Source organism: Nuphar pumila, chromosome 15 (assembly GCF_984573655.1).
Source record: "Nuphar pumila chromosome 15, dmNupPumi1.hap1.1, whole genome shotgun sequence".
In the NCBI taxonomy this organism is placed as follows: domain Eukaryota; kingdom Viridiplantae; phylum Streptophyta; class Magnoliopsida; order Nymphaeales; family Nymphaeaceae; genus Nuphar; species Nuphar pumila.
This window is the reverse complement of record NC_143263.1, coordinates 44,258,181-44,282,977: the sequence shown is the minus strand read 5'-3', so window position 1 is coordinate 44,282,977 and position 24,797 is coordinate 44,258,181. Positions and strand designations below refer to the sequence as shown.

Genomic DNA, 24,797 nt, shown 5'->3' with positions numbered 1-24,797 from the left:
TTCTTTTGTGTAAAAAGAAGGACTCCTTGGTGTAAAGGAGTTGTTTGCTTTCAGTTGGGTTGTTACTGAAAGTGGGACCGGTTATGGTCTGTGTGATCTTGTAGTTTACAAGGTTGTTAGTGGAAAATCTCAAGCGGGTTTCGCTTGGGGACTGGATGTAGGTCGGGTTTGACCGAACCAGGATAAAATCTTGTGTTTTTTGTGTGTTTGCTTTGAGATTTGCAAAATCATTCAATATTCCGCAGAAATTTTTAAAAGCACTATTCACCCCCCCCCCCCCCTCTAGTGCTCGTTGCCTCGATCCTAGTGCATTTTCATAGGTCTGATGAATCCTTGCTCCATCAACTCTTCCAACTGACGCTTCAGTTCTTCAAGTTCTGTTGAATCCATACGGTATGACACCTTCGAAATCAAAGTCGTTTCAGGCAATAACTCAATACAAAACTCGATCTCACGTTTCGGAGGTAATCCAGGCAATTCCTCAGAAAACGCATCAGGAAACTTCTGAACTACATCTAAGTTCTTGGTAGGGACTATCTCTGGTTCAACTGGGGTGATACTGACCAAGAACGCAGTACCCCCATTTCACAAGTACTTATGTGCCTTAAAAGATGAAATCAAACTACTGTCTTGAATAGGTCGAGAGAGTCTGATTTCCAAACCTGGTCGATTAGACTGATATAAGACCACATCGCCTTCTCTGCACAGAACTTGAGCGTGATACTCAAACAACCAATCCATGCCTAGAATGACATCAAACTTAGTCATGTCTAGCAGGATTACATCAGCTGGCAAGTTCTGCCCTGCCACTAACACCTCGATGCTCAGAATATACGAAATACATAAGGACTGATCATCGGTTGGAGTATGGACCTCCAATGGATAATTCAACAATTCAATAGTCATAGGCAAAGTTCTGGTAAATCTAATAAAAATAAACGAATGAGAAGCACCATAATCAAACAAGATAAAAGATGCTTTTCCAGTGACTGATATAGTACCTTGGACCAATTCTTCCTTGGTCACTTGCTCTACAATCACTGCATAGGCTCGCCCCGCCACTGGTCTCTAATTGCCCGCCTTCTGGTGATAAGATTGTTGCTGCTGAGGCAGTCGATGTTACGCTGGTTGCGATGCTCTTGAGATGTTTCTCTTCATGTCATCTAACTGCTTTTTTTGACAATCCTTGCTATAGTGGCCCATCTTACCACAATACAAACATCCTCCGATGTCACAAGGACACAGTCGGCCAGGATGATCATTGGGACACTTTGGGCAACCTAGTGTTGTCGCTATCTGCTTCTGTTGGTGCTGATATTGCTGACGATTCTAATATTGATTGTTGTTTCCTTGAGGTCGGTTTCTCTTCACTGGTGGAGTGAATTTCTTTCCACTGGGATTCTTCTGAAAATTTCTCTTCCTAGGCCAACTCTTTTGGCCTGACTACGAGTTTCCTCTAAACTGTTGTGTCTTCAGGGATTCAGACCAATCTTGCTCTAGGAGAGTAGCCGTCTCCAAAGCTTTATTTAGAGTCATGGGGGCACGTGTGTAGACCTTCGTACGAAGAATAGGCTTCAATCTACAAGCAAACTTTATCGCTCAGTCCTTCTCGATGATATAGACATTCAGGCAATAGCGCTTCAGACTTCTGAACTTTGTAACATATTCTACTAGTTTAGAGCTCCCTTGCTGAAGGTCTAGGAACTCTTGCATTTTTTGGCTTTGCTCATGCATTGAAAAGTATGTTGCATAGAAGACTTTCACAAACTGCTCCTACGCGATAGCTCTATTTGTGAATTTGACTTCTAAGGTAGTCGCCCACCACCTTTCAACATTCTTCCAGAGTCGGTACGTCCCAAAGTCCATCTTTTGGTCGTCACTAACTTGCAGAACTCAAAATATCAGTTTGATTTCTCAAACCCAATCTTCTACTACCTCGGGAGTCGATTTTCCATCGAAACATGGAGGGTTCATGCTCATGAACTGCTTATACGGTACCGCCATAGTTAGAGTTAAAGTAGGAGTTTCTCATCCCTGGGTGGCTTGCTGAAGGTTGTCACCCATAGCACGCATGGTTTCCACTTGACAGCCAACAACCTCTGCAAGGTTGTTGAGCGACTCTATCAAGTCATCACATCGACCTCACCACACCATCTTGAACAAGAAAAAACTCGTATAAGTGAGAGAACAAGTTCAAAACATGATTTATATTTATAGAACAAAAGATGCATACATTTTATTATATATCAAGCCAAAATACCTTTTTTACTATAACAAGGTTACACAAAGCATATTCGACCATGTCGAAAACAAAAACAAACACTGACTCAGTGTTTCAACCGAAATGTTCATATCTAAGCGACCATCTTCACTTCTTACTAGTGTAATTATCTCGATAGTCATTCTGATTTCCACACCATCTCTACTTCGGACGAGGAAGAGATGCAGGAGTGTACTCAGGAGAACTCAAAACTTGGGATGAAGGAGGTGAAGTCGACACATACTAAGAGGAAACGGAATGAGAATAAGAAGTTGGTGACTATTGGGGAGAATTTGGCGAAATGCGCAAATTTCCCTCTTGGTTGTCAACCTCCGACGGTACTGGACTAGTCTCGGACACTATGTCTTCTACCATTTCGGCATTACCTTTCGTGATCTCATCGCCTAATTTGCGTTGGCACTCTATCTCGATATGCCCTCTAAGGCCACAATAGGGGCAATCACTCAGTGCACGTGGACAAATTTGTTCCACATGGTACAACTCACATCTTCCACACGGAGGTGTTGGATGTGCAATCACTTGGGAACTTTGTACAATATATTGAACGGCTCGGTCTAGGGCTTCTACGCCTCGGATCCAGTCATATAGGGCATCAAGCATCCTTTCATGTCTTGGATCCAACGACACGTAACAAACCATATGTCTAATGATGCATGCAGAACTGATTAAAGCAGTAATCAACACTAAACAAAAAAATTTGCTAAATTAATCATTCTTACAGTGCGATGGACAATGCACATAGAGTCTTGAACCACACTTTTAGACTTGCTTTGATACCAAGATCTATAATGCTTCAAAATCCTACCTTGTAAAATCCTTAAATTTTAAGAGGAATTTTTTGTTTTTTAAATACTAAGCAAGCATAAAACCATAAGGGAAATCAGTTGAAAAGTTTGAGCGTGTTACAGAATAAACAACAAAAAGAAACATTTCACTCCACACTTGATTTACAAAATGAGACCGAGGATATACATCAATTTAGTCACAAAAGGGTCTCTCAAAAACCAAAAAGGGGGATTTCTCAAAACAACTGCCAAGACCGCGTAAGTTCAAAGTGTGGGTCCCAAGCCTCTGTAGCATAGTCATCGCGATCGCACCCTAGCAGTCATCACCTGTATCCCCATAAAACGAGGCCAGTACCCTTGCGAGTTTGTGAGATAAATCATCCATATAATACCATTTTAAAAGAAAGACATGAAGCATGAAACTAGAAACAGATATGACATATCTCTGAAACTATAAATAACAGGCTATAACTATCATGATGACACTATTAGAAATATTTAACCAAAGTACATGTGCAAGTGAGCATAAATATATGTGTAATGTGTAACAAGTACGAGGCTAGCAAAAGTAGCAATACAAACTAGGTGCATTAAGATGAGACAGTTACAAGCATGCAATCAAAGTACAACATCTACTGTATCTCTACTACGAGAAAGCACAAGTATAGAATTATGTAAAACTACTCTAAATGACCAAAATACGTAACTAACAAGGTAAATCAGTATGTGATTGGTTAGTAATTATGTTCTTCTGATTACTCCTTCGGGTACGCGAAGAAACCTCGCATTCTGTGAGACGTGCACCCGACGTCTCTTATTCAATCTCTAATATGGTAACTGGGGATGCTACAAACCGAGTAAACCTCATACGAGCAGCTCGCAGCCGAGAGAAACCACGCATAGGTAATGGATTACAATCTTCACTACTGCAGTAGTAGAAGTACCTCAATAGGTAACCTCGACCTTCCTAACTCTCAGTGATTGGAGGTCAAAGGATGCCTCAGCTCCTATAAATGTGTCATAGTAACGACTTGTCACTCAGGGTTGTAGCATCCACCCTCTCTAAGGTGAACCGTTTTGTGAATGGGGTGACAACGGTTTATCTTTCTTAAGCTGGTTTGACAATTACACCACCTTCTGAGGTGTTTAGACATACTTGCCTCATGGTTCCTGCGGGATACGCAAATGAGGTCTTAGCCTGCCCATTCACATGCTCGACCTCACACGGCCAAAGAAAAGCACATCGCCGGTGAAGGCGATCTTTAACACCATTTTCATTTTTAGAATATCACAACACGTGAACTCTCTCACGGACATGGGACCTTCACCCAACATGACTCTGGTGGAGTTGCATAACCTCAACTGGCAATTCATGCCCATACCCTATGTGATGCTAACTTCCCAACCCTTTGTCGGGATATATCAAGTGTATAGCATGCGATAATGCATCAGTGTAGTGTCAAGTATAACATGATATATCGTAATGCACATTACCAAACATGATACTTGATGTAAACAGTAAACAAGGCTAGTTTAGTGTCAAGATGTGCAAAGTGAGAGTGCAAAGCATGCACATATTTAGTCTTATAATTTTTTCGCATAAGTCTTGCATGTGAAACAATAAATATTTTAAATATCGCATCAAATTGTACTGCAACGTGCCAATATGTGCAAGCGAGAGTTGCCAAACATGTAATGCATGGCTTAGACATATAATTTTACCAACTTTCTTACAATTTTGACACTAAGTACACAATCAAATCAACGAATACTATCCATGCATGTGCTTAATGTGTGTGTGGTGTTCATTAATTAAGCATTCAAAACACAAAATTTTGCATTAAAACATATATATGCGACATTCGAAAACTCTTTGCCTTTGCCATACATTTAATTAGCGAACTAACATGCCACAACGCTCATACATCATTTGGATTTATTATATTTGCACATGCCATGGAAAAACCTCAAAAGTAATGTATTTTTTAGCGGCATACAATTGAATTTAAGGAGCTGCGCTATGCAGCCATGCATGCAACGTGGATGCACACGAAACATCAGATGACAAGGTGTTCCGCTATCGTTGCCTTGTGCCACACCACATCAGTCCATAGGACTTTAAGGCGCAACAACACCTTTGTGGCCAACGTAGCAGGGCTGCGGCCCTACGCAAGCTGGAAATGACCAGCAATAGGGCCTAGCCTGCTGCCAAGACCGGTAGCAATGATAACAAAAAAAAGGGTTTGTGGTTTACAAGGCAGGCCTGTGGCAAGCTGCCCCGGACTGTGGCAGTTCGGATGCTCAGGTGCCAACACCACCGAAAGTGGGTCTGGTCCATACGGGACCAGGCCTGCACTGATGCACTCACGCTCTGGTCTGAACCAGGGCATTTCGGACCAGGGGGTGTGCGGTGGTTCCACTGCGGGGAGCCCCAGACTAGGACAATTTGGGCGCTCTAAGGCTGCTAGATAGCATTCAGTAGCTGAAAGATTGTCATTTCTAAGATGTTTAGAAGGAGATTCAGCCACAGTGCTAAACATAAAAGATGTAGGGTTATCTCTTAGCTTTCCACAGAATCAAGAAAATTAGATTTTCATGAAGGGATCCAGGAGAAATCTCGAAAATATGAGACATTGCCCAGGACGTTCTGGACTGAACAATGACTGACGAAGTTTCAAATATTTGACATTTTGATAGAGCTTTTGAAGCATTCTGCAGACCAAATCAGACCAAGTTTTTAACTACAAAGTTGGAGGACTAGGTCTTAGCTTTCCAAAATGTCTAAGAACACTAAAAACCGACACATATCTAGCGAGATACAATAGATTTATTAGAGTTGTCTCTGACCGCTTGGAAAGTCGGGAAAGCCCAGTGCATGCAAAAACTATATTTTTGATAGGGATTTTGAAGGACTTTGAGAACCGAATCTGGCCAAGTCCTTAACTACAAAGTTAAAAAGCCTTAGCTTTTCAAAATGTCCAAGAACACCGAAAACCAACTCGTATCTAGGAAGATATAGTTAAATCTTCAAGGTAGTCTCTGACACTTGGAAAGTCAGGCAAACCGGTTCATGCGAGAAATACATGGTGCATGTGTGAGCATGTTGTGTGCATAACATCAGATCATGACACTCATTGTATCAACTAAATCCACATGAATTAAAAAAAAATCAGGTTCTAATCCACCAAAGATCCATGCATGCAATGGATGCACCGAGATCTCATGGTTTCACGCATAATACTACATGCCATTCAAAAAAAATGGGGAAATGAGAGGATTGCTCACCTTGGAAGATGCTATGCTTCTTATTCTTGCTTGGAGGGAGGCTCCATCACACACACACACACTATTTGGTGGATAAAGAGGGAGAGAAAGAGAGAAGAAACCAAATCGTAGGGTCTTTCTCTCCCCCGCCCACCCCCCTTCTCAAACTCTTTATGGAGTTTAAAGAGGAATGGAGGGCTGAGAATAAGAGGGTGAGATGGAGGGTTCCCTAGCTCACCCCCCCCCCCCCCCCCACCCCCCCACCCCCCCTTTTCCCTCCTCCTTGTTGACTTTGAAACCCCTCCAATAATGCCAACTACTCCACCCCTTTTCCTCCTTAATTTGGGGATGAATTATTGGGCCTTGACTTTCTTCCCTTTTTTTGGCTTTATTCAAATTGGCATGGGCTGCACCATAGAGTGCACCCATGCCTTGGGAAAACGTTGGTTGGGTGCCAACCTTCTCAAGAATTTAGAAAACCTCACTTTTACTTTTTTAAAATTCTATTTTAGCTCTTTTTCAAAGAACCACTTTCTTTTTTTCTTTTTTTTTTGAAGTTATGCTTTGATTTTTTAAAGTATCCCTCCTAATTTTTTATAAAATCTAAAATTCTTTATCATTCTTAAACATTTTAAAAACAAATAAAGAAAAACTCTTTTAATAAAAATCCTAAAACCTTTCAAAAATTCGAATCAAATGAATAAACATATATATTTTTATATGTATATATATTTTTGTTCTACGGTTTTTCTTATATATATATACATGACTATGTGTGCATACATTCACGTATACATATATATACTGTGACGCCCTGAAATCCCAACTTGGAAAATCCTTAAATTCTTAGGGTAATTTTTTTTTTAAAGCACTGCGCAAAGCGGAAAACTGGCAAGGCAAAACAATTGAAAATTCTGTGCGGGTCACAGGAAGAGACAACAGAAAGAAACACTTTATTTATTACAAATTGATACATGAATTTCATCATTTCCCTGTTCAAAAGATCGTTGTCAAGATCTTCAGTTCTAGAGTGTGGGTTCAGTCTGCTGCCATACATCGAGCTCCATCGAACCACTAGAAGCCAAACACCTATATCCCCATAAAACGGGGTCTGTACTCTTATGAGCTGGTGAGAAAAACCATCTATACATTATCATTTCTAAAGAAAAGCATAAGGTATGAAGCATGAAGCAGGATACAGATATATCATATCTTGAAAACTACAAGTAACAAGCTATTGCTAACATGCTGGAACAGTTAGAAACATTTAAACCAAAGTACAAGTGTGTGTGTCAAGTAAGCAAGTATACGTGTTACAAGTCTAAGCAACAGTGAAAGTAGCAAGTACAACAACTACAACGAAGTGGACAAGGAAAAACAAGCCACGCAAATACTGAACAACGAAATGAGGAAACTAAGCAAAACAAAGGACTGAGCCAAACAACTGCTAAACAACAAGCAACTAAGGAACCAAGCACGAGACAAGCGCAAGAACAGTACTAACACAAGCAGTGAAGTAAAAATAATACTAAGTGATAAGCGACAATGTCGAACACTAACAACTTAGACAGTGACGGCAACCATCTAAGCGAGTAAACAAAGAAGCTACAACTCTAGCATCACGGTCAAGGATAAGCAGCACTATCATAATCAAACGATTTGCATTTATATTCCAGAGCAACGATGAATGTTTATCAATTATATATCCAAAACACACAAGACATACTACAAGGAAAAATACGTGTAACCACACATTCTCAGCACAGGTGAGCTCAACTCACGAAATGGGTCTATCGCCCACACAAACTCGCCACGGAGTTCATCACCTCCAAACCCCATCTCAAAACAAGCATATAGTTTGATAGTGCGCAAAAAGTCTTCGCATGACAAATCAGAGGTCATGGGGGAGAGTAAATCGTGTGCCCAATGCAATATACACAAACTAATCAAACATTTAAGCAGTAAGGCACTTTCTTAAAGGAGTCATTACGATTAAGAAAAACATCATGTACACTAACCATAATTAAGCATAATTATGTGTGTCTAGTCACAATTCTTCTTTCTGAGGTTCTTAGGACCATTTGGTCTGGTGTTCCCTGCAGGGCAACATGAGCAGAAATGTCGAGGTCACACTCAGACATTTACGTGCTTCAGCACAACCAGCATAGAGAAGAGCCTTGCCGACGAAGGCGATAACCATATATGACAATTAGAGATGTAACAAGCATTTACTTAATGCCAAGGGAGTGAATTATTGCATACATACGTGTACCGATGTCGCATACGATCCATATGATGTACATGTCAATAAAAGCAAGGCATAATTGCTCAACCATCAAACGAAAATGTTAATATTTACGTATCTCATGACTATTCATGTGCGAACACGTGCAAGGGCTAAGTGGCATTCAACAAAGCAATAAACGAGTGATCATATTATGATATTCACACTATGATAATGCAAGTGTATCCAACACGTGCCTTTTTGCACAAATTTAAAACTTTGCAAATGTCTTGTGGTCTCCACGGGGTACGCAACGAGGTCTTAGCCATATCATTCACATGCTCGACCTCACATGACCCAAGAAAGAGCACATCGTCGATAAGAACAATCTCACACCATGACCATTTTCGTCTCTAGGGTATCACAATACGTGAGCTCTCTCACGATCATGGGTCCATTGCCCAAAGACTCCAGCCGAGTCACAACCCTCAACAAGGGTTCTGTGCCGATACCCATATGGTGTTCCAGTTTTCAGGTGTATGTCACATCGAGTGTGAAGCACGCCTCTGGTGTGTAAAACAGTCATTAATACACGAACATGAATCAAACAACAAGTAACACTCGACAAACCATAGCCAGTGACATACGTGTCAGATGTGCCAACGTGCACATGTGAAACAAATAAAGCCACGAAGTCACAATCATTCGCACGAGTATCGAGCAGAAGCTACGATATGAACACATATTTATAAAGTGGTACATTTTCCAATTTTTGAGTGGCACAAATCTCAAAAATGCATATACAATTACGATTGCACATGCATCAAGTGTCCAAAGCTTTGATTACAAATCTTCAAAGTATGTGTACTTTAAACGCCATACGTTGGCTCATAACGCGTAGCGAGGCCATTCGCTTAGGGAATTTGCGATGTCAACACCCACGAGTGTGGGAAAAGATTCTCGGCATAATCCCTTAAGTATGGAAATTTTATTAGCACATCCACGATGTGTTGCCGCGCTCACGAAACATAAAAATGCCAAAATATTGGTTTTGACGAAACATCAAAAACCCCAATACGTAATAATACATGTACATATGAGTGGATAGCGTACCGCTTGCCATACTCACCGCCCTAATACTGCCAAAACAAGGCAACAAGGTGGTCACGATGGTTGCTCCATGCGCACCGCGCGATAGGCTAACCGCAGGCGATAATCGTAATGCACGAAGTACCAATACATCACACGGGACCCATGAGATCATCATTGTGGGTCCAGACAAGCACACTCAGTGCCAAGTGTACAAATGGGACTGCTGGACAGTGCACATAACGTCCCAAAAATTTCTTTTCATCTTCCTAGCTTTTCCCTTTCTTTTACTCTATTTCTCGTGTTTTATAAGTTGGCTGCAAAAGCGAGAAGCAAGCGAGCTGGACCACTTGTCTGGTCTGTAGGTCCATACCACTAGGATCACCTAGGGCTTTGGTCTAAGCCAAAAACTACTACGCCCTAAGGTCAGCTCAATAGGTGTTAACCGGTGGGGTCACCCGGGCCTGCTAGTGCCCAGCGCCCACTATCGCCCAAAGCGAAAGGCGCAATGCCCCTGTGGGGCCTGCAGTATGATGGGTTCATGAAGCCTACATCCACTCTGGTCTGCACTCTAAGTGCAGACCAAATATTGGAGGTTGCAGCCCTAGCCATGGGCAAAAATCCAGCTCCTCCGGGTGCGCTAGCGTCCGGCTATGCGAAGAGGGGAGTCCTAACTTGGGTTCGGCAATGTTGGGCCCAAATGGACTAGGCCAAGACCCCTTAGCAGGGTCTGGTTTGACAGTGACCAGACCTAGCTGAGGCCACGAAAGAGCCCCTGGTCTGAACCCAGTGGGTTCGGACCAGGCCTAGCCTGCTCCCAGTGGGGTGCGGCTAGCCCCCAAGGCTCCAAAAGAGGGTGTTTAGCCAGAGCGCATGGTCTCGACCCTATGGGTCCAGACCTTGCTAGGTCAGATGGGGCGGAGTAGCACACCGGAGTGTGTGCTACCTCAGCATTCCTGGTTTGACCCCGGGGAGGGTCCAAACCAGAGCTTCAGGCCGCAGCCATCCCTCGCACCTAGGTGCGTTCCAACGAGAAGGGCATCCAGTGCCTGGCAGCCAGTGGTTGTGCCAATGCTCCAGCTAGGTGCATTTGGCCGAGCTCGTGCTCGGACCAATGTGCATTTAGTTGGATATGTCCCCTACGAGAGCAAACCAGACAAGCGGTGCGGTCCTGCAACCACGAAAAATATTAGCAACAAAAGAAAAATGAAGAACATTCTAAATATGTATATATTTCTCAGATTTGTGGCTGAAAGACTGCCATTTTCCGGCAGCCTACACACTGTTTTGGCAAGGACGTTAAACACAAAAAATGTGGAGATATTTGATAGCTTTCTACAGAGTCCAAGAAGTTTGCATTTTGGTAAACAGTCATGGAGTTACTACAAAAACACCGAGCATCATCCGGGACATTTCAGGGTTGTTGACGGAAAATGCTATCAGCAAACGATGCTGATTTTCGATGACTCTACTTGCCGAATTAGACAAAGTTATCAACTTAAAAGTTGTAGAACTTTGTCTTCCCTTTTCAGAATTCCCAAGAACGCTCTGATCTGACATGTATCCAGAGAGATACGGCCATTTTACCGGAGGACTTTCAGAAAAATCGGTAAAACAAGAAACGGGTGAATCGAAAGAAAATGAGTTTCATGAAAGATATTTCCAAATTAAGAACAACCACTTAAAACAAGAAAAGGAACCTCTGTGGATCTAATCCACCACAAAATCCTTCGGTTCACACGCAAGCAAATCGGTTTTATGGGTCATGCATTGAACCAGAAGCTAATCCATTGAAACGAAAATGCCAAAGATGGAAAACTGACCATGAAAAAGAAGATGAATTCTTCTTAGTTTGGAGTTACTCTTCTTCCAACTGGAGGAGGTGGCAACACCCCTGGTCACACACCCTCACAAGTGGAGAAGGATGAAGAGAACGGTGGGGAAGAAGGCGAGAGGGGAGGAGAAAGAGCAAGCTCTTTCTTTCTCCTCTCTTTCCTCTACATTTATAGAGGTAAATGAGATGGAGGGTGGGGAGCCATGGAGGGGAGATGGAGGGATCTCCAGCTCCATGCCCCCCCCCCCCCCATTCCCTCATACCTATGGTTGACCCTCAAGCTATCCCTTGAGGGGCAACCACTCCCTCAACAACTTCCCTTAATTTAAGGAAAGTTGTCTCTATTATATATATATATATATGACTTTTGTTTCTTTTTCTTTTTCTTTTTTGAATCCACAATAAATGTGGTATGGGCTAACCCCCCCCCCCCCCCTAAGGGGCACCCAGCCACATGGAAAAGACATTGGCTTTTAGCCAACTACCTTTTGAAATGGCAAAAACCACCCTCTAAAAAGGTTTTTTTGCATACTTTTCAAAAATACCTTATGAAATGCATTGTTTTGAAAATTCTTTTATTTTAAATTAAGGTAGCATGGGCTGAGATGGGGCCCATGCTAACCACTTTCTAATAATGCCAAAAACAAGCTTATTTATTTAAACTTTTTGAAAAAACTCAATTAGGTTTTGTAAAAATTGCTATTTAGTTATTTAAAACCTCTAATTGCTTTCTTATTTAAAAGTTAGATTTAAATAATTCAAGTGCTTTATTTCCAAATTTTATTTCATAATTTTAAGACCTGAATTTCAATATTACGTATTTAGATTTCCAGTTCTGACGAATTCGGGCCTCGCTACGATTCGTATGTCGCGATACACCCCTTTTTCGCCAAATTACATAAAATAACGAGATATCTTTCTTGTTTAGGTTCCAAATTTGGAGAGAGTCTTATCAGATGTAATATAAATCAACTCTAGTAATATTGAGGTTTGATTCATCGTGGTTTGCTTTAAATCGCCTCGTAAAGTAAGTTTACGTGATTCCGAATCTCAGAAAGGAATAAATGCATAAATTACGAGCAATTCTCGCGTTAAAGCGAGAAATCACCAATACAGAAATATATTACACATAAAATTTCCTCAGAATTACAGTGGCTCTTATATCCTACTTTCCTTAAAGAGAATTTTGTCCGCAAAATCACAAACACAAAAGTCAGGATAGTCTTCCCTTATACACGCTTCAGGCTCCCATGAGCATTCTTCGATGCCATGGAGTCGCCAACACAACTTGACGAACATAATGGTCTCGGTACACAAAATTTGATCTCGATGATCAACGATCTTGACAGCTTCCTCGTTCATCATCACATCCTCTTCTGTCGATAGAGCTTAATCAGCATAAGCAAGGTATCCAATAGACCCCTTCAGACAAAACTTAGCAATATGCCCAAGTTGTTCACACTTGAAACACTTGTCGTCATAGAGAGGGCAAACTCCGAAAGCATGATCCTTGTTGCACCGTCTACACTTTCGTTGAACACTTTGTTGTCGAGATCGACTCTGTTACTGGCGATTCTAGTAGTCTTCCTGATTCTTTTGCTTGTTTGCAAGCGGTGTGGACTCATCTCCATTGGGATCCTTCTCACTGGTACATGCGAGAATCTTGGTCTGTGACCGGCTCCATTCCACTGGTTCTTCTGCTCCTCGATCTGGGCTTTTTCCAACAGTGTTGCTACCTCGATGGCCTCGTCAAGTGACTGTGGTCTGTTAGTGAACACGTTGGTTCTAAGAGTTGGCTTCAACCCACGAACAAACTTCATTGCTCAATCCTTTTCCAGGATGTACACGTTCGGACAATATCGCTCCAGACATCGAAACTTAGTTATGTAATCAGACAGGGTTGTCGTTCCCTAGTGCTGGTCCAAAAATTCTTGCATCTTCTTGCTTCGCTCATGCTTGAGAAAATATGCAGAGTTAAAAACCTCTACAAATTCATCCCATGTAACAGTCCCGTTTTGGAATTTAACCATAGAGACAGTGTCCCACCACTTCTCAGCGTAGTCCTTCAAACGATAGGTACCAAAATTCACTTTCTGCTCCCCTGGGACATCCATAACGCAAAAAATATGTTCTATCTCTCGTAACCATGGCTCGGCAGCTTCAGGGTCTGTCTTACCCTGTGTAGATGGTATATATATATATATATATATATATATATATATATATATATATATATATATATATATATATATATATATATATATATATGCTTATGGTTGTTTCTTCACCACCTCGCAAGAGGACTGACCCCATTTTATGGGGATGTAGGTGACGAATAGGTATAGTGTGGATGCGGTGATACACGGTGGAGTCTCTGAGGACCCACACACACTTGACCTGTAGATCATGTACCCAGTAGTTTTTGGGTTTTTGTTGTTCTTGGGATATATTCCTAGTTTTGTACTTACATTTGTAAACTCTTAAATTGTTGGGGTGTTTCCCCTTTTTACTTTACAGCTACATTTTTTGTACACACCGTTGGTTACACTGTTTCCACTTGTTGCACTTATCTGTGGTGGCCGCCCAGACTTGCGGCTTTGTCATTTTTCCCACACTTGCTATCCGCTGGTTTTCTACTTAAACCCTTTCAAAAAAAAATCACTGAAAAATTCAAGTTTTTCCAAGGTCGGGGTTTGGGGCGCCACAGTGTTTGGTATCAGAGCAGAGTTTAAGTGTGTGGTTAGAGCTTCATCGTGCATCATCTATCGCACTGTAAGTATAAGTTAAGCTTCTTTATTTCCTTTATTTCATGCTTTTAGATAGTTTGTGTTGTGGTTCTATGTATGTGATAGATGTCGACAAACCCTACCTACGGCAAGATTTTGGAGGCTCTCCAAAACCTGACTCAAGGCAAAAAGGCCCTGAGTGAAGTTGTGCGACATTTGGCACATGATGTGCATATGTTGGCACCTCCATGTGCCAGGTGTTTGGAAGATCATGCAAGGCAGATCTGTCCCCATGAGTTGGCTGAGTGCCCCTACTGTAGTCTTCGTGAGCATGTCGAATAGGAATGCCAGATGAAATAGAGGGATGAGCTCTGGAAGAGAAATGCGGAAGACATCGACGATGTTTCTTCGGTCTCTAGACCATTGGTGGTGGAAGTGGATAGCCAGGACAAAGAAAGGCGTGGAGCAATTGATTCTCCCGAGTCCTACCCCTATGTTGTTTCTTCGAAGTACGTGCCGCCGATTCTGAGGGAAGTTTAGGAGATCTCTGACACGCCGCTGAGAAATGTTGTTTCTCCTCCACGTGTTAGACCGAGGCGCTGTGGTAGTCGGAAGGACTACAGGGACTTCTACACCAGCAAATCATAAAATCGTGATGTGTTGTTTTGATGTTAGAAACACTGAGACGATGTTTCGTTTTTGGTTTCGTTATGCTTAAGTTGTTGCCAGTGCTTGTTTAACCCTATCTGAATAAAGGGTACTTCTGTAACGTTGCAGTTTCTTACTAATAAAATGGAATTTTTCTATCCCTGTGTAATGGTTGGTTGCTTACGTATAGACTTTTGCGTATTTAGATGGCGTGGCGAACCAGGTGTGATGACCTTATGGAGACTCTAAACAACCTTATCGTGGTTGTGGGTCGACAAGCAGAGACTATGTAGAACATGGGCGAGCACCTTCAGCAAGCCGCCCAGGGACAGGGAACACCTGCTCAGGTTCCTGTTGCAGCAATCTCATACAAGCAGTTTATGAGCTTGAACCCTCCCTCGTTTGACGGGAAGTCGTCGCCAGAAGCAGTCGAAGATTGGATCTGAGAAATAGAGCGTATTTTCTGTGTGTTACAAGTTGGTGACGATCCGAAAGTAGATTTTGGGACGTACCGTCTCAAGAAGAACGCGGAAAGGTGGTGGGCAACCACCTGGGAGATAAAATTCGATAACCAGCCTATAGAGTGAGACCAGTTTGTAGAGGCATTCTACGCAACCTATTTTCTAGCTCATGAGAGGAGCCGAAAAATGTAGGAGTTTCTCGACCCCCAACAGGGTAGTTCTTCTCTTTCAGAATATGTCATGCGTTTTCGCAGCCTGAAGAGGTTTTGTCCGCACTTATACACGACAGAGAAGGAGCGAGCTCTTAAATTTGCTTGAGGTCTAAAGCCGGTACTATGGACGAAAGTGTACACGCGTCCACCTACGACAGTCGACGAGGCTTTAGAGATGGCCTCCTTGCTTGAGTACGATTGGACCGAATCGCAGAAGACTCTCGCACCACGTCAGCAGTAGCAGAATCCTGGCCAAAGAAGTTGGCCAAGGAAGAGACAATTTCAAAGGAATCAGGGTGAAAGGAAGTTTCATCCTTATTCAAAGAAGCAGCGAAACAACAACAACAACAACCGCCAGATTCAATATCAGAATCATAGACCCCAGTACCAGCAACGCCAGCAGCCGCAGCAGAAGAAGCTTACCGCAGCCAGTTGTCCGAAATGTACCACAGATTATCCACGACGACCTTGCCCACGAGACACAGACGGATGCTTATATTGTGGAAAGATGGGTCACTATATCCGGGATTGCAGGAAGAAACAGGCAGACGACCAACGCAGGAATACGCCGAGTACCTCCCAGCCAGCACAACAGCGACAGCCTGCTACACAGCAGCAGCAACAACCACAGTCATATCCACCGAGGCCATCGAACCAGAAAGTCATTGCCGGTCGAGCATACGCGGCAACAGCTGAGCAAGTGACCAAGGCGGAGTTGGTCCAAGGTACGATCTCGGTAGCCGGACATGAAGCATTTACTTTGTTTGATTGTGGTGCTACTTATTCGTTCATAGCAGTTAGATTTGCTCGTACTTTACCTTTGGCAATCGAGTCTCTAAATTTTTCGTTGAAGGTTCGCACTCCAATTGGAGAGCAATCTTTTTGTGACTCGTATATTCTGAACATCGAGGTGTTAGTGGCAGGACAGAACCTATTGGCTGACGTTATTCTGTTAGATATGACAAAATACGATGTGATTTTGGGCATGGATTGGCTTTTTGAGTACCATGCTCAAGTCTTTTGTCGGTAAGGCAAGGTCGTTCTTTTTCGGCCTGATCGTCCTGTTTTGGAGATCAAGCTTCCTCGACCTATGCGTGATAGCCACATGATTTCTTCTTTCAAGGCTCAGAAGTATATGCGGAACGGGGGTACTGCTTTCCTAGTCAGTATTGCCCCAGTTGAACTTGAGATGGTGTTGATCGATGACTTGGACGTGGTCTGAGATTTTGCCGACATATTTTCGGAGGAACTGCCTGGGTTACCTCCGAGGCGAGAAATCGAATTTGGTATCGAGTTGATGCCTGGAACGACACTGATTTCCAAGGCACCATACTGTATGGCCCCAACGGAACTTGAAGAGTTGAAGCGTCAGTTAGAAGAACTTCTCGATCAAGGTTTTATTTGACCTAGTGCTTCACGGTGGGGAGCACCAGTGTTGTTCGTTTGGAAGAAAGATGGATCCCTGAGGTTGTGCATCGATTATCGAATGCTCAACCAAGCGATAATTAAGAACAAGTATCTGTTATCGAGGATCGAAGACCTTTTCGATCAGTTGCAGAAGGCAAAGGTTTTCTCGAAGATTGATCTCAGTTCGGGCTACCATCAGCTTCGTATCCGAGAGGATGATATTGCGAAGACAGCTTTTCGGACAAGATATGGGTTGTATGAGTTTGTGGTGATGCCTTTTGGCCTCACGATTGCTCCAGCAGCATTCATGGATTTGATGAACAGGATCTTCCGTCCATTTGTGGACTCGTTTGTGATAGTATTTATCGATGACATCTTGGTCTATTCGGAGAGTCTGGAGCAGCATCGAGAACATCTGTGGATTGTTTTAAGTACTCTTCGTGAGCATCAGTTGTTCGCCAAGTTCTCTAAGTGTGAGTTTTGGCTCGAGCGCATCATGTTTCTTGGCCATGTGATATCGAAGGACGGAGTATCCGTCGATCCAGCGAAAGTCGAAGCAGTTCTGGGCTAGAAGCAGCCTCAGAATGTGTATGAGATTCATAGTTTTCTTGGATTGGCCGGTTACTACCGACGTTTTATCCAAGACTTTTCGAGGATCACTTTACCTTTGATGAAGCTGTTACGTAAGGGTGTTAAGTTCGTGTGGAACAGTGCCTGTGAGGACAGTTTCCAGATCCTGAAGATGAAGTTGACAACCTCGTTGGTGTTAGCGTTACCTTCTGGTAGAGGTGGTTTTGTGGTATACACAAACGCCTCTGGTACCAGTTTAGGTTGCGTGCTTATGCAGCATGGCCGAGTGATTGCCTATGCCTCCAGACAGTTGAAGACTCATGAGCGGAATTATCCGACGCACGATTTAGAATTGGCAGCAGTTGTGTTTGCTTTGAAATCATGTCGACATTACCTATATGGGGAATTGTTTGAGGTCTTTTCAGACCACAAGAGCCTCAAGTATTTGTTCTCTCTGAAGGAGCTGAACATGAGGCAACGATGATGGCTTGAGTTTATCAAGGACTACGATTTCACGTTGTCTTACCACCCTGGTAAGGCGAACGTTGTGGCGGATGCGCTTAGCCGCAAAACGAGTGGTGTTCTGGCTAGTCTTGTGTGGAGCCAGAAGCTTGTTGAGGATTTTGTAGTCTGGAAACCTTTTTCTGTTGGTGATGGTTCGATCAGATTGTCTGGTCTAACCATTTGATTCGAGTTTTTGCCGAAGATTGTAGAGGCTCAGAAGCTTGACGACCAGTATGGCAAGTTTCTAGCCTTGGCTGAACAAACAAATTCTTCTTTTAGGGTGTCTAAAGATGGCAGCGTTCGTATGAGATATCGCCTTTGGGTTCTGAGTAACCTTAAGCTGACGAGAGAAATTCTTGACGAGGCTCACATGTCGAAGTACACGATTCATCCAGAAGGAACGAAGATGTTCAAGGACTTACAATAGAAGTATTGGTGGCATGGCATGAAGCGAGAGATAGCGGCTTACGTTGCAAGGTGTTTGACTTGCCAGCAAGTCAAAGCGAAACATCAGCGTCCCGGTGGCACCTTGCAGAAGATTGAGATCCCTCACTGGAAATGGGAGGATGTTATGATGGATTTTGTGGTTGGTTTACCACTGACGAGGCGTAAACACAATGCGATTTGGGTAGTCATGGACAGACTTTCCAAGTCCGCCCACTTCTTGCCGATCAGGATCAGTCAGTCGCTTGAGAGCTTAGCCGACTTGTACATTAGAGAGATCATTCGATTGCACGGTGTGCCGAGATCTATCATTTCAGATCACGATCTCCGATTCACTTCACGACTGTGGGGTCAACTGCAGTCTACTTTGGGGACGAGATTGAAGTTTAGTACAACCTTTCATCCTCAGACAGATGGACAGTCCGAGCGGACGATTCAAACGTTAGAATATATGTTGCGAGCTTATATGCTTGATTGGAGGGGTGAATAAGATTCACGCCTATGTTTGATAGAGTTCGCGTATAACAACAGTTACCACGCTAGTATCGGGATGGCCCCGTACGAAGCGTTGTATGGTAGACCTTGTCAGTCGCCATCTTATTGGGACGACATTAGCGATAGAGTGAGCGAAGCGCCGATAGTTCTTCAGCACTACACGCAGCAAGTGCAGAAGATTCGTGAACGTTTGAAGGCAGCTCAAGATAGGCAGAAGAGTTACGCCGATAAGAGACATCGTGAATTGTCTTTTGATGTTGGAGACATGGTTTTTGTCAGAGTTTCACCGACGAAGAGCGTGTTTCATTTTGGAAAGAAAGGGAAATTGAGTCTGAGGTATGTTGGACCATTTGAGATCGTGGCGAGGATTGGTGAAGTGGCATATCGTGTCGAGTTGCCTCCACAATATGCTCACATTCACAATGTTTTTCACGTGTCGATGCTCAGGAAGTACATTCCTGACCCATCGCATGTCATTCGTTACGAAGATGTGGACATGCAAGAAGATCTAACTTTGTCAGAAAGGCCTATTGAGATTGTTGATCGACGAGATCAAGTTTTGCGTACCAAGACTATTCCGCTAGTTAAGGTACGATGGCAGCACCATGGCATTGAAGAATGCACATGGGAACCAGAAGCGAGCATGAGAGAGACTTATCCGGAACTCTTTGTAACCTCCTAAGGGTGATTTTGCGAACAAAATCCTTTTTAAGAAGGGGAGAATGTAAGATCCACAATTTTCGTTTTTATGTATATTGTGTAATTATATAGAAATCGATGAATTTTTATGTTTTGGCAATTTTTGAAGATTTGCTTATTTTGAGAAATGGGTTAAATCACGTGATTTTATGTAAATAGAGCGATTTCGGGAAATCTAGAGTGGATCAACCTCTAAAACTTTTAGAGTAAGTTTGGAATAGGGTTGTAGTGATACACCCCGAATTTGAGATCCGAACGACGAAAAAACCTCGTCAGTGCATGTGAATTACGAGTCTTGACTTAATTTTGGACCTGAATCTTATAACGCTTAACTTTAATGAACGAGAGATTATTTTCTCAAGAGGCATCAACCATTCTACGTTAATTAAGGTTATAAAGAGAATAAAATAATTTGTTGGAATTAAATTATTATTTTAATCCATTAAATAAGCATTTTCTTATGACATACACGATATGCGGTTTTGGTTTTGGATCCGGAGCACCTAGTGGATCCAAGACCCATGGGCGACCCCTATAGTGGATGTCCATGTCCTTGGTTGACCAGCTGGATGGCAATTTTGAAAAGGTTTTTTTGCATGGATTTAAAGCTTATGCCTTTATTGGCCATATGTCTTTCCAACCCCCTCATGATGAAGCGTAGGCTCCATCATGAGGGGCGCCATTTTCAAAAGGGAGCTATGGAGCTGGCGCCCCATGGCAGGTTTTGTAAAATTTTCAAAAGCTTTTGAATCCTTAAAAACCATTGGGCACATTGGGTGGCAGCCAAGGGCGCCCCCTTGTTATTTGTTGAAGTTTTAAGGCTCTAAATGAATGGCATTTTTGAAATTCTACAAAATCTTTTTGAAAGACCAACATGCATTGGTTGTTGGGGGCTGTGGAGCTCTCCAACCCTTCATCTTGGAGGAATTAAATCCCAGTCATCCATCCCTCAGCCCACACCTATAAAATCCTTACAAAAAAATGGGCCCCCCTTGTTTTGGGCGATTTTTCCTTCTTTCTCTCTCTCTTCTCTCTCCCAAAACTTCCCCTCTTCTCTCTTGTCTCCTACCTCCAACCGTGGGCTTCACCTTGGCGTGGAATAGCTGCAGCACCTCCACACCTTCCATCTTCTTCTTCAAGTTTATCTAAGGTGAAGACTCACCTTGCTGGATATGGTGTCGGTATTAGAAAGGAAACCGTTGGAGCTTTGCACTTTGGCATGCAAATCCAAATGGTGGATTAGATTACATAGCCATTGTTCAATTCTTAAATCACCATAGATTAGTATGAATTCTTGTTTTATGTATTTGAAATCTCTTTTCTCTTCGTTTTTCTTCCAATATCATTCAGATTGAATCATTCTCTTGTTTATTGTTGTTACCCTATTAGTGTAATGTTGTCTTGTTGTTTTCTTTTTTTTTGTTTTGTTGTCAAAGTTCTTGGCTATTGCCACACTTCCGAGTGTGCTGGACCGAGCTGGGCTCGTCCAGCCTACACCCAAGCCAGATGACAGTCCCTTGTGATTGCTGGATGCTGGCTGACACGTTTCAGCCATCAGCACTTCTTTTTTTATGTTGTGTTATCATTCTTTTTTTTTTGTGTTTTCCTCTTGTGGTGCTAGGCTTAACCCAGTCCCAAAACGCTGGGATTGGGGTTGTAGTCGTGGTTGTAGGCACAGGTCACGGCGTGACCAGTCCATTTGGCCGTAGGAAGTTAGACCTTCGGTAGCAGTGCATCTTCCTCTTTCTTTTTTTTATTTTCGTTTCGGCTTATCGAACCTATGTGGTGGAGCAGGCTGGGTCGGCCTTGGGCGTGCACCCAACACTCCTTTTCGCAGTGAATCGTGCCCTTGGGCTCTGGTTCACGTGCAAAGGGGTAGCTCGGTCTAGTCCTGCAGACCAGACCCATTGTAAATCAATGCACTTGAGTTGAGCTGGGCGCATTCGGTTAGCTGCGCGTCCAACCCTTATAACCTGAGTTTTTTTTTGGTTTCTTTTTCCCTGAGTCAAGTCTGTTCATGGCACTCTTGTGCCTTCTCTTTTAGTTCGGTTCGACTTGGCTAGGTGCCAGTCTGAACCGGGGGTTCAGACCAGCATCATAGCTGGGTTCGGACCTGCGGTGCGCATGAAGCCCAGTCCAGCACTTTCCCTTGGCTGGAGCTGGGTGCACTCCGCGCGGGTGTTGTACACCCTTGGTTCTTGTCTTAGCTTTGTGGGAGCCGGTCTGAACCAAGGTTCAGACCTGAACACCTCAGTAGTCCTGCTAGCACCTATTGCTAGCCATGGCTCCTTCACGGTAGAGCCAGGTGCTAGCCGCAAGTTGCTGGGCCCCCGGGTTGTGTGTCGACCCTTTTGTGGATCCAGGTCTGAACCAAGTGGTTCAGACCTGCTTGTGGTAAGGGCAGCATGGTTCTGTGGATCAGTCCCTTCCTCCGGGTCCAGATTCCTTGGTGCCCCCAAAACCTAGGTCTAGTCGCAGCTCCACTAGTTGGCAGCTTACCTCATCTTAATCCAGTCTCTTCGACCGTCTGGTCCGCACTAAGAGTCGGACCAGAACCCCTCGTGTTAGTATGACTGTCTGGCCTGTAGGACCAGACCATTGTATTAGTTGAGATTTTGGGCAGTGAGTGTGAGGATCGGCAAGTTGGCACCCTTGCAGCCTCGTTTATGCCATATTGTGGCTGTTAACCTTCTTTCCCGTCTAAACAAGAGCGAGCCTACTTTAGGTTGGTCCTATTAGGTTCGAGCTAGCCTTAGTAGTGCCCCGCACTATCCTCGCACCCCGGTTAAGTTTTGGCATGAGTGCATGCCTTGGTTTGCTTATTTTCGATATATATATATATATATATATATATATATATATATATATATATATAGGTATATATATGTATAAATATATGTATCTAGGTATGGATGTGTACAAGTATATGTGAATATACATATATGAATGTGGAACCTCGAATATGTTGTAAACATGGATATGCATGTAAATATGTATATATATATATATTAAAAGCACATGATGATCATTTCGGTGTAATCGAATGGACTTGCGACACTCCGGTGTCCTGTCCAAGTAATTTCTTTGAATGACTCCACACTCCAAACTAAGTTGAGTTACCCAGTGTTGTCTTACATTCGTTTTGGCAAACGGTTTGTTTCGGGTCCGCGGGCGCGACACCCCAAACCGTGGTAATACCAGTGTAATACCCATTAGATGGGTTAATTCCATAAATCACCTTCGACACGTATGTGTGTCGTATCGCGTAAGGAAAACCCTTATGCCTTGGTTTACATTCGACATACTAGGAAGGTGTGCAGTTGAACATTTTTGTAAATCCATGAACTTAGAGACTTCGTTGATTTAAAACCACAAGTGGTTCAATATCTCTGTTTCGGGTCCGCAGGCGCGGCTCCCCACACCGTGGAAATAGCTAATGTTGTTCCCATAAGACGGGAATATCCTAGATTTCACCATAAACATGTAAGTGCGTTGAACCACATATCAGAATGTTGGTCAATGCATCTCAACACTAAAGTATGAAAAATAGTACATTTTGACTGTGAAAATTATTGCATGTTGTGCAAATTGCCAATGACAATAACTTAGGGACAAGGTCTTATATAATGAAAATTTGATGAAATGTCATATGTATGAAACTGCATAATTGCTTGCACATTACTTGTCTCTCAGAAATGAAATCTTATATTGCCTCTGTTACTTATAATTGTGCAAATGATAGAAAGCTCATATTACTTTTACACCTTGCACTTGGCACATCCAGACACTGTGACTGAGTAGTGCGTACCCTGAGGAGGTACATTGCTTGAGGCATTGGTAAGCACATTAGGTGCACTTACCTTATAAAATGAAAAGATAGGAAATTGAACACCATAGGGTATGAATATTGAAATGACTTGTGGTGGGCTCAGTGAAGTCCTCAGGCAGTGGCCCTTGTATTGTGTAAGGACTCTTGTGTGACATACCCTAAATAAAACATAAATAACATGATGTTGTGACTGCTTTCACGAGCGGTGTGCTCTGTTGGCCGCGTGAGGCTGAGCACGTGAATGGGCAGACTAAGCCCTCGTTTTGCGTACCCTGTGGGGGACCATGAGGCAAATTCCTCGTAGTGAGGTATGATTGAAACATGAGCCTTAAGAAAGATAAACCTGCTTCACCCCATTCACAAAATGGTTCACCTTGAGAGAGGGTGGATGGTACAACCCTGAGTGACTTGTCGTTACTACGACACGTGTTTGATAGGAGCTGTAGCGTCCTTTAGCCTCCAGTCACTCAGAGTTAGGGAGGTCGATGTGCCTTTCTAGAACCTCACTACTGTAATAGTATGGATTGCAATCTTTGCATATGCAAGTATTTTCTCCTAGCCGTGTGCTGCTCGCATGAGGTCGACTCGGTCTGTAGCTTTCCCGGTTACCACATTAGAACTTGAATAACAGACGTCGGGTGCATGTCTCACAGAATGCGAGGTTTTCTTCATGTACCCGAAGGAGTAATCAGAAGAACTTAAAGACTAATCAATCAGCTGACTTACTATAATTGCTACTTCACTTGTGCTGTGGACTTTACTCCAGTTGCTTTACTTGTTTCAGCTGATACTTGGTTACTTTGCTGCTCAGCACTTGTCATAGTATAAGTTGGGGTTACGGCGAACCCTTACCATAACAACAACTGCCCCATGTCGTAGAGGGATTCGATCCTGGGCCTTCAGCTTGACACAAGACCCCGCTTACCACATGGGATACAACCTCAGTGGTGTATTTCCTAACGTATATTTGCTATAGTTGAAAAAGTATAAGTTGTTTTTATTTTTTTTTGAAAAAACAATAAGTAAACCCCATCATCGACGTCACATTGTTTGGCCTGCAGTTGGTAGAACCTTTGATGCCTCGTTGCCTATTATAGGGTAGGCTTAGCTCTCACTTGCAAAATACACCATCCATGAGTTTTGAAACTCCGATGTTTTGTCATAGTGATAACATTCACAGGTGGCTCTTACAAAATGAGTGGTGACCTTGTGGGTATAAGGGCAAGTTGTATTCGCTCACTACGAAGTGATAGACATTTTCAACATGCTCGTTATGTTAGAAAATATACTTTGAATTTTATTTTATTTTTATTCTATAGTTTTTA

General features: G+C 43.0%; 1 protein-coding gene across 1 annotated transcript in view; it reads left to right on the top strand.

Annotated features, from left to right (window-relative positions):
• The first annotated feature begins 16,032 nt into the window (after positions 1 to 16,032).
• The window catches only part of LOC149815281 (protein MICRORCHIDIA 6-like), a 39,475-nt gene continuing 30,710 nt past the window's right edge, over positions 16,033 to 24,797 (top strand). The window contains exon 1 of the mRNA XM_089990512.1: positions 16,033 to 16,224. Coding sequence (XP_089846638.1) covers positions 16,033 to 16,224 — 192 coding nt within the window. The remainder of the gene's footprint in view (positions 16,225 to 24,797) is intronic.